Genomic DNA, 10,795 nt, shown 5'->3' with positions numbered 1-10,795 from the left:
AGCGTGGATGAGCTCTGGCCCCGGCGCCTGGCTCTAGAGGAGTGCTGTGTGCCTGAGACATGGGTCTCCTGCCTGGCCCAGGTGCCAGGTCCAGCCTCTGAGCAGCCTGCCACTGCCCCTGGGGCAGGACCTGCCCTGCAGGACCTGATGGGCAAGCAGCAGGCACATTGCTGTTGCTTATGCTTGCAAGGTCACTTCTGCCTCACAACCTGACAGGCTAAAACAGCAGCAACACTGCTTCTGTTTGAGCTGTTGAGGTCACTTGTGCTGCAGTGTCTCCCAGGCCCACAGCACGCACTTGACTTTTATGCTGACAGCAAGGTCACGGCTGCCTCAGTACCTGAAGGCCAGTATGAGGCAGTTGTCCCTGGACTTGAGGAGAGCAAACATTGCCTTCTTCAGGGACCTGCTTGGGAGAATCCCATGGGATAGGTCCTAAAAGGAAGAGGGGAAAGTGGAAGAAAGCTGGTTAACATGCAAGGAGCTCCTCCTCCAAGTTCAGGAGTGGTCCACCCCAAGGAGCAAGAAGTCGAGCAAAGCGGACACAAGACCTGCATGCACGAGCAGGGAGCTCCTGGCAAAACTCCAACATAACAGGGAGTACACAGAAGGTGGAAGCAGGGACAGGTAGCCTGGGAGGAAAACAGTCACAATGTCCCAGGACACACAGACGGGGCCTAGGCCCATCTGGAGTTTAATCGGGTGAGGGATGTCAAAGCCAACAAGAAGGGCTTCTAGAAATACATCTGTAACAAAAGGTTGCTGAATGGGCCAAGGGCCCTGGCAACAGAGGACACAGAAAAGGCAGAGAGCCTGAGTGCTGCCTTTGCCTCAGGTTTTACTCCTCACATCGGCAGTAAAACTTCACTGCTCAGACCAGCCCTCAGCAATCCTAGGCCCTGGAGAACACGGGGAAAGTCTGGAGAAAGGAAGACTTTCCCTTGCTGGAGGAGGATCAGGTTAGCAGTCACTTCAGCACACTGGACATCTACAAGTCCATGGGCCCTGACATGGACATCCATCCAGGAGTGCTGAGGAAGCTGGCCAATGTCATTGCAAGGCCACTCTCAAGCATCTGCAAAAGGGCAAGGTGATCAGGAGAGGTGCCCGAGGGCTGGAAGAAAGCCAGTGTCACTCCAGTCTTCAGAAAGGGCAACAAAGAGGACCCAGGGAGCTACAGGCCAGTCAGCCTCACCTCCATCCCTGGAAAGGTGATGGAGCAGCTCTTCCAGGACACCATTTCCAAGCACATGAAGAGCAAGAAGGTGATATTGACCAGCAGCAGTCAGCATGGATTCACCATGAGGAAATCATGGTTTACCAACCTGATAGCCTTCTATGATGGAATGACTGGCTGGGGAGATGAGGGGAGAGCAGTGGATGTTGTCTCCCTTGACTCCAGCAAGGCTTTTGGCACTGTCTCCCGTAACATTCTCGTAGGCAAGCTGAGGAAGTATGGGCAAGAGGAGTAGGCAGTGAGGTGGACTGAAAACTGGCCCAGTGGCAGAGCTCAGAGGGCAGAGCGCAAAGTCTAGCTGGAAGCCAGCAGTGTCCGCTGGGGTCAGTACAGGGGCCAGTCTTGTTCAGCTTATTCATGACCCGGATGATGGGACAGAGCTCACCCTCAGCAAGTGTGCTAATGATACAAGTTTGCTGAGCAGGCTCTGATGCTATTCAGAGGGACCTCGACAGGCTGGAGAAACAGGCAGAGAGGAACCTCATGAAGTTCAATAAAGCAAATGCAGGGTCCTGCACCTAGGGAGGAATAACCCCATGCTCAACTACAGGCTCCACTGGGAAGCAGTGCCGCAGAGAAGGACCTGGCGGACACCAAGCTGACCACGAGCCAGCAAGGTGCCCCTGTGCCAAAGGCAACTAAAGGTATCCTGGGTTGCCTTAGGAAGAGCATTGCAGGCAGGTCGACAGAGGTGATCCTCCCCCCCTGCTCAGCCCTGCTGAGGCCACACCAGCAGTACTGAGTCCAGTTCCACATTCCCAGGTATGAGAGATGGAGCTACTGGAGCAAGCCCAGTGAATAGCCACTAACAGGCAAAAAATGGAAACACAGGAAGATCTAACTCTAATCACGGTGATCTTGCTTCCCTTTAGCCCTTCCCGGCTTGTCACACTGCAATAGCTTGTGTGTCATGAGTACGCCTCAAAGTGCATGAGTGACACTTTCTCCTCTGGTGGCATTCCTGTATTTCACACCTCGTACAACTTCACCTGAAGCCTGCGTATGCCAAGTGACAGCTGGGCATAGAAGAAGCTGAGCACAAGAAAGAGGTTTTCGACTCTGCTTGCTCTTGTTCTGGGCATCGGCCTGTTCAGGTTGGGCTGCCTCTGTCAAGGTTTGCTCACTTGAAAAAGATGCAAAGCAAAGAGATAAGTGAGAGTGTGTGTGTGTGTGTGCGCGCGTGCATGCGTGTGGAGGGACGGGGGAGGGGAGGGAGATGCAGGGCAAGAGGTTGGAATTGCAAAGGTGCAGAAAGCAGAGACCTGAAGAAAGGGAGCTATGAACAAAGTTGCACAGGATGCTGCTCTCCTGCTATAGGCAAAGCAGGCAACGGAGATCAAGAAGACAAAAGACACTTTTCCCTTCCCTTAAAATTTGTCAGGCAATAGTTTGTAATTGATCCATGGTATTAGCTTCTCACGGACATGGACACACAACTCAGGGGCATGATTTCACTTGGACTTAGACAAGTACAAGGGGAGAGGGCAGCGGGAAGATGCTACGACCTGGCTCTGCAGCACACTGCAGGGCAGGGGTCTCGTGACATGTAAATGACCATGATGACGATCAAGCCCACCTGCCGAAGGTCAGCGCTGTGGCTAAGCTCTTTTCCCCCTGTTAGGGTGGTCAGGAGGGGACATTAGCGGGTGGTGTCACAGTCAGCTGAGGGGCATGGGAAACCATGCTGCCACAGCACGTGGCCCTTCCTCTACAGTCCTGCGCTCCTGCTGTCACAGGATGGCTGGTCTGTGCTGAGAGGGATTTCTGGCTGGAAACAAGCCCTGGGGAGGATGAAGAGGGTCACAGGGGAGGAGAACTGCTGCTTCCAGGCCTTGCCTGGACCCACAGCAGCTGGCAGACACATCCTGAAGCCGTGAACATGGAGAGAGTTCTAGCCTGGGGGTTGTCACATTGCATTAGGCAGGAGACACTGGCAATATTGGCAGTGCCTGGCGGGGCACAACCGTCCCCTCCATCAGCTGGTGCCAGCAATCTGCTGTCCTTCCTGGAGGGAAGGTCCTCCGAACACAAATCCTCCTTCGGCCCTCACACACCAGCTCTCCTCTCCTCTTCACCTTCCTTCTGGCGAGGACACACAGGTCACTCCTTTTCCCATAGCCCAAGACCATTGCAAATTCCTGCCCTGCCCTCCAGCTCACCTGCAGCCACTCGCACGCTCACTGGCACTGCATCTGAGGACACTCAGGTCTGCCCTGCAGCCATCAGCACAGCTACTCAGCACTGCTGGCCCCACACACAGCCTGCCAGTCTCCCAAGAAAGCCCTCCTCCAGCACCCCTCCAACACCACACAAAGCCAGGCAGGACACACTTTAGTCCCTTGAGCCTCACAAAAGTCCCATTGAGCAGGAGAAAGGCATTTGCAGAGTAAGACCCCATGGAGGTGAGCAATGTACATGGGCAGTAGAAACACAACCCTCATCCCCCTGGAAACTCCTGCTCCTCCTGGGGCTCAAGTTTCAGCCCTGCATCTTCCACGGGGACAGATGGGTGGGGGGCTGGGAGGGTAGGAGCTGCCTTGGGGCAGGGGCTGTCAGCAGGAAGGCTCCTGGTCTCAGGACTAGAGGCAAAATTTGAGTCCTGGCTCTCCCCAGAGCCCCCAGAGTCACCCCTGCCCTGCCCCACTGCTTCAGGGATGTGCTGGTGACTCCATCCCCGCCACCATCAGCAGCAGTGATATTATTCCCTCACATCTACACTAGGGATCCAGGCCCCTCCCACAACTGCTTCCCAGCTCCATACATGGGGCCCCAGCACAAGTGCTCCAGTCTGGAGTGGAGCCAAAATATCCCCAGCCCCAGGATGTGCTACTGCCCACAGAGGGCCTGTGCAGGCCCTAGGGCTGGAGGAGCTCCCAGCCCAGCATGGGGATGTGCTGCCATGGGAGAGGGTGCTGGTGACAGCCTCTGGCTCCCTCCTCTCCTCGAGGCCAAGATCCTGCTGTTTGCAGTGCTGCAGAGCTCTGGCTGTTCCCAGCAGGGAGCCCAACTTTGCCCTGCCCATGCTAGGGGATGGAGGGGGCTCACACAACCCCACTGCTGGGCTGTGGCTTGGCTGCCAGGGCAGAGGAGAGCTGCCCCTCCTGGGACCCAGGGCTGAAACCCTCCTGCAAAGCAGAGCCAGCTCTGGGCAGCACTGGGGCTGTGCGGGTTATCGTCTGCCTCCTCGAGAGAGGCACCAGACTCTGGGCAGACGTGTCTGGCTTTGTCTCCCGGCCTGATGGTGACTGCCGCGGGGGAGAGGTGAGCTGTGCTGGGGCAGCTTGGTAGGGAGAGGAGAGCTGCCAGCAGTCATATGGCCTCATGCTTTCCTGTGACTGGGAAGGCTGAAATCAGTAAATGAGTGGAGGATGGATGCGTAAGAGGCAGGGTGAGAGGGAGGACAAAAGTGAGGAAGGAAAAAGTAGCAATGGGGAAAGTAGGGAATACAAATCACAGCTTAGGAAGGAAAAACTAACACCAGGAAAAAAAGCTGTTCCCAGAAACAGCCCGTTATTCCCTCGCTGGGGCTCATCAAGAGATCAAAGCTTTTTCTATAAGCGCACAAACCACAGCCCACGAGACCTCAGCAGTCCGCACCATGCTCTCCCTGCAGCAGCACCCAAGCCAGGAAGACAGTGGTTTCTCTCTGGGCTTGCTTCCCCAAGCAGGCTCACAGCACATAGCCACTGTGCCAGCTCCAGCCTCACACCTGCTCCCAGGGATGGGGCTGCAGGGGCTGCTCCTGCTGCCTTTGCAGACACAGGTGCCACAAACAGGTCCTAGAGGTGGCCTTTTCCCCGCAGGTGACCAAAACACTCCTGGGCCCCTCTACTCAGGGCCAGGCAGGGGGACAGGGGTCCCCTGTGCACCAGAGTCCCAGTGCTCACAGCTCACAGCACCACTGCAGCCCAGGGCCATCAGCACTTGGGACCTCTCTGTCTCTCTCTAACTCCTATCCACCACACACTACCATTTATGCAAAACAGCACACACCTCTCATTGCAGTTTCTCATTAGTGGTATGGCATCTCACACCATCCCACTGTGCTGCTATTGCATACCTTCATGCATTTCAGAGCCATTAAACCTTCACATTTGGTAAGGTATTGTACTTTTCTACTCACTGAGTGGCTTGCAGCTCCTTCACTGCCCAGCCTGCTGCCCAGGACAGCACCAGAGCCCTGACCCTGTAGTACCTCCGGTAGCTCCTGCTGCCCCAGGCAGAGCGCACTCTGATCTGAGATGGTGCTCAAACTTGTTTCTTGCACTCATTTTCTCTCTCTGAGCTCTGTCCTGCTTGTCTCCTGGGATGTCCCTGCTCCCCAGAGAGTCTTTCCCCAGGTGAGTGGGTCTGTGCTGACCTGCACAGCAGTTCATGCACCCCTCCCCTCTGCTCCTCACAGGGTCTTGCACTACTGCTACACTGCAGTGCTATCAGATGGTGGGATTACAGCGCCGTGGGGTGACCCCTGACTCCTCACTGGCTGTGCTGGTTGGGGTAGGAAGGAGAACCAGACAGACATGGCTCAACACCACCGACACTGCTAGCACGTGTTTGTGCTCATGGATGTGCTGAGAGTGATCCCAGGGTGTTTGCAATGGCAGCAGATGTGTTTTTGTGTGCCCTAGCTCTGGCCTGTGGTGTTACATGAGAGTGCATGGATCACTCTCCAGCCCCCTTTCCCTGGGTGTCCCAGGTTCCCACTGCTTCTGCAGGGATTGCAGAGCCCTCCTTTCCTATGCATACCTGGGTATAGGGCTTTATGTGACTCCACCATGAAACATCCCTCACTTTGTGAGGCTCCACTCCCTGCCCACCCCTGAGGCACACACTCTTCCTAGAGATCCCCCGAGCTCTCCTGGTGGACAGCTTCCTTTCCAGAAGGATGGCATCTGTGAGCAGCCCCAGACAGGCAACGCAGAGACCACTCACCATCTCTGCTTGCACTGGTCACCACGAAAGGAGCCCCAAATCCAGCCCTCGGTCCCTGGTGGATCTGAGCTCATCCTGCTGGGCCCATGGAGTTCACAAGCAGGACAGCAGGCCCTTTTGTGCTGCAACCCTTGGGTGTGTTTTTTACTCTCCTTTCTGAAGAAAGGCAAGACTCACGGCACAGCACGGAGGAGATCCCCTTTTATTACAAAACGTTATTTGGGACCCCAGGTCTGACATAAAGGTGCCCATTGCCTCGCCCTGCCTGTGCTCACAGGAATGCACGGGGAAGCATAACCGTACCACCACCACATTAGGAGAGCTCTTAGGTTGTATATACACACTAGAGCACAGCAGCACAGTGTGGCAATGAAGAGAACAGCTCCAAACAGAGAAAATCCTGCTGTTGTTGGGCAGACGTGTTTCCAGGAAAGCTGCAGCCCCCATGTGACAGCTGCAGGGAGGAAATACTTGCTGTGGTAGAGGGAGAATGGTCCTGCAGAGCATAGGGTCTGTCCCCACAGGCTGCATCCAGATGCTCCTCCACTTCTGCTCTGTGCACTGCAGCCCTGTAGAGGGAAGGGACTGGCCCACTGTGATAGCTGCCTGCCACCCTTGCAGAAGAGGCATGTGAGATCACACTCTGACTGTGGCCAGGGGAGTTGAGCTCTCCTAATGCACATGGGACCCATGCTGTCAACCCATCTGTACTTGCGCAAGCCTGACTCTTCCCCCCGAGCTCCTTTGGTATCACTGCTGAAAGAGACACTGCAGTGGGAAACTCTCCTCGTTGCACTGGGGCATCCGAGGGAGCTCAGACTAGTATGCCTTTGAGGTTCCCTCCTCCCTGCTGATGAAGGGGGAAGCCTGGCTTCCTCCTTCAGCACAGTTGTTGGGTCAGATTCAAATGAGAGATTCCAGAGGACAAGTAGCACTTTTCTTTCTTTCTTTTTTTCTTTTTTTTTTCTTTTTTTTCTTTTTTTTTTTTTTTTTTTTGCAGGAGTGTAAATAATAAAAAAATGAATAACACATTGCTTTGATGCCAAATACGCTGGAAATGGGGAAGAGGTGCACATAGGGCAGTTACTGCTCCCGACATTGTACCCACCTGATCCGCTTCCTCACTGCATCTTGCAGCTCCTTGTTCCTCATGCTGTAGAAGAGCGGGTTTACTGTTGGAGGCACAACAGAGTACAGAACTGCCATCACCAGATCCAGAGATGGGGAGGAGATGGAGGGCGGCTTCAGATGGGCAAACGTAATAGTGCTGACAAAGAGGGAGACCACAGCCAGGTGAGGGAGGCACATGGAAAAGGCTTTGTGTCGGCCCTGCTCAGATGGGATCCTCAGCACAGCAGTGAAGATCTCCACATAGGACAGCACAGTGAAAACAAAACACCCAGAGACTAAACAGGCACTAACCACAATAAGCCTGACTTCCCTGAGGCTGGTGTCTGAGCAGGAGAGCTTGAGGATCTGGGCAATTTCACAGAAGAACTGCTCTAGGATGTTGCCTTGGCAGAGTGGTATTGAAAATGTGTTAGCAGTGTGCAGGACAGCACAGAGAAAACCACTGGCCCAGGCAGCTGCTGCCATTTTGACACAAGCTCTGCTGCCCATGAGGGTCCCATAGTGCAAGGGTCTGCAGATGGCAATATAGCGGTCATAGGCCATGGCAGTGAGAAGAAAATACTCAGCAAAAATGAAAAGGACAAGAAAAAAGAGCTGGGCAGCACATCCTGAGTAGGAAATGGCTCTGGTGTCCCACAGGGAATTGGCCATGGATTTGGGGACAGTGGTGGAGATGGTGCCAAGGTCAAGGATGGAGAGGTTGAGGAGGAAGAAGTACATAGGGGTGTGGAGGCGGTGGTTGCAGGCTATGGTTGTGATGATGAGGCCATTGCCCAGGAAGGCAGCCAGGTAGATGCCCAAGAAGAGCGCAAAGTGCAGGAGCTGCAGCTCCCACGTGTTGGCAAATGCCTGGAGGAGGAACCTGTTGAAGGAGCTGCTGTTGGACATTTGCTCCCCCTACGCATGGGGGATCGTCCAAAAAGACAAGACATAGACAAGTTAGGACAGAAGTCTCTGGGCCAAACTTTCTATTTCTTAGTACTCTGCCCCTCCAAAAACATGTATCACCTGTCCCCACCTTGGTTTGCAGCCCAGCCAGATATCCCACAGTCAAATGGTTAAAGGTCCTAAGGATGGGATGTTCTGAAGAGAGAATTGGCTCATTGCTAGCCCCTCTCCCCTGCTCCTCCCCCCGCCCCAGCACTGCCCAGAGCCCCAGAAGCTGGAGGGGGACTTGATTACCTTTCTCAAATATACATCTCTATGGCAGGACCTGCAGGGTCAGTGTCTGAATTGCATCTCAAACACTCCTGCCCAGGGAGTCCAAGTGGAAGGACAAGAACAGCATAGACAGGTAAGGAAATACAGGGCAGTATCGTGGCATTTCTTCTGAGGGAGGCAGGAACATGGAGACTCGGGGGAACACTCAGGGTTTTCTCCTCTCCTGGGTGTCCATCAGCCAAGGAAAAACCTCATGCCATGGATCCTACAGGCTTGAGGGCAGAGAGCTGGAACAGGTTGCCCAGAGGGGTTGTGTTTGTGGAGTCTCCTTTTCTGGAGATACTTAAAACCCGCCTGGATACAATCCTGTCTAATATGCTGTAGGTGACCCTGCTTGAGCAGGGAGGTTGGACTAGATGATCTCCAGAGGTCCCTTCCCACCTTACCCATTCTGTGATTTGGTGAGCTGATGGGTGAGAAGAGGAGATGTTGAAGTCTGCAGTTTCCTCCCACACTTTGACCATGACTGCTGCCTGGAGCTATCCCTGCAGGGAGGTGTTTCTCTGTCCCCACGTCTCTCTCCTGTCACTGCTCACAAACCCCATTCCCCTCATGGGGCGCTCAACCTTGCCCTGCAGACACCTCCCAGGGGCAGGCAACTGCCCAGGGGCATCTCAGTGACACAGGGGCTAAGGAGCAGGTGAGATATACCCTGATGAGGCTGGAAAGGTGATGCTCGTTCTGTCTGTAGGCTGTGGGCTGGATGAAGAGATTTGCTGAGCTCCCTCCAGAATTGCAGCTTGCTCACTGTCAAGTTTTGGAGCCTCAGTTGCCTGTCTAAATCTGACAGATCCAGCAACATTTCATCCCACCCACAGACAATACGACTGAAGGTAGAGACTCATGGATGTCCCTTCCCTTTCAAGTATGCCCTGCCTTGACCTTCCTTTTGGAAACCCCCCTCCAGAATGTTTGCAGGGTGAGCTGGAGCTGTGAGCAGCCCTGACCCAGGCAGCATCCCCTCCACAGCAGAATAACCTGTCCTGCAGGGGTGTGATCCTCCCACCCAGAGCTCCTCCCCACAGCACTGTGGGGAGTTCCCTGGGCACGCTGAGTGTTGACCCTCGCAGGTGGCAGAGTCACTGCCCTGGGCACACTGCACCCTGTGGTGCAGAAACACTGCTCTGAATTACAGCCCTGGGCAGACCTGAGTGCACTCCCTGGCTTCACAGCCCTGCAGCATCCCTGGAAGAAGGAAGCAGGATGCCCTGTCCCTCTGACAGGGTCCCTAGGAATCCCTGCTCTGAAGCACCAGCTGCTCCACACCAGAAAAATGGGGATACCCATTGTGAAAGATCCTATAGGCCATGGAATGTGCTAGCTTCAGAGAAAGCCTCAGGGTACCTCACCTGCACTGCCCTGCAGCCACAGACTTACTGTGTTAAGGGCGGCAAAGATTTATCTCCCAGTGAGCTCTCAGCTGTCCTCCCACTCCTGATTGCCTTTAACTTCCTTCTGTCTCACTCATCTTGCTCACCTTGCTTGTCTCCTCTGGGCACCTGGCAAGTGCACACCTGCAGCCCTGCTGCTGTATGCAGAGGAGCTGCTCCTGGGCAGAGTTGCTTCTCAGCAGTGCTGCCACATTGCCATGAGCTCATCCCTCCATCTCAGGAGCCTGGCCCTGCTTGGGAATAGTTGCCCAGCTGAAGGTGTGACTTTATCTGTCCTTCGTACTCCCTCCTCCTGGGAAATGTTCACTGAGGCAGACTGAAACAGTCATCTCTAGTCTCTCCCTAGGAGAGACTGAAGAGACACCGATTCCAGCATTGTAATTTGTCACATCAGGGGATGGTTTTCTAAGAGAGGTGGAAATGTCCCACTCTGGAAGACTCTATTCTCAGCTCAGGACACCCCAAGAGGGACAAGAAGGGAGTTTGTTTCCCCATGGCTCAGGTACAGTTCAGATGAATCAATCCAGGCATCATATGCCCTTTAGAAGTCCCTGGTCTGGAATGGGATTCAGATCCCTCCTTTGGACTCCACAAAACACAGGTGGTGGCATTCTCATTGCCCACACTGAACTGTGAACAACACAGATGTCTGCATGCAAGCTCCCTGTCTACACTCCCATTATTATCAATGGAGATGGAGGGTGGGAATCAACTGTTCAGACAAAAGCACCTTGTGAAATATGAAGAGACAGCAGTGATCCAAGATACGTGACAGTGTCTACCTACTCTGAAGGATAAGCTGTGAGCCCCGTGTCCTTCTAGAGCCTGAGGTGAGAGCCAGGTGAGGAATTTTCTTGGCTCCCCGAAATGACACTGGGTGCCT

The 10,795-nt window shown here is 54.3% G+C and overlaps 1 protein-coding gene across 1 annotated transcript; it reads right to left on the bottom strand.

Moving 5' to 3' along the window:
* Nucleotides 1-7,252: 7,252 nt before the first annotated feature.
* LOC134154360 (olfactory receptor 14C36-like) lies at nt 7,253-8,188 on the bottom strand. Its single transcript, XM_062601110.1, has one exon. The coding sequence runs from the start codon at nt 8,186-8,188 to the stop codon at nt 7,253-7,255; it is 936 nt and encodes a 311-aa protein (XP_062457094.1).
* Between the last annotated feature and the right edge of the window lie 2,607 nt (nt 8,189-10,795).

The sequence above is a fragment of the Rhea pennata genome, unplaced genomic scaffold (assembly GCF_028389875.1).
Source record: "Rhea pennata isolate bPtePen1 unplaced genomic scaffold, bPtePen1.pri scaffold_26, whole genome shotgun sequence".
NCBI classification, from domain to species: domain Eukaryota; kingdom Metazoa; phylum Chordata; class Aves; order Rheiformes; family Rheidae; genus Rhea; species Rhea pennata.
The sequence above is the reverse complement of the archived record's forward strand: the minus strand, read 5'-3'. Positions and strand labels throughout refer to the sequence as shown.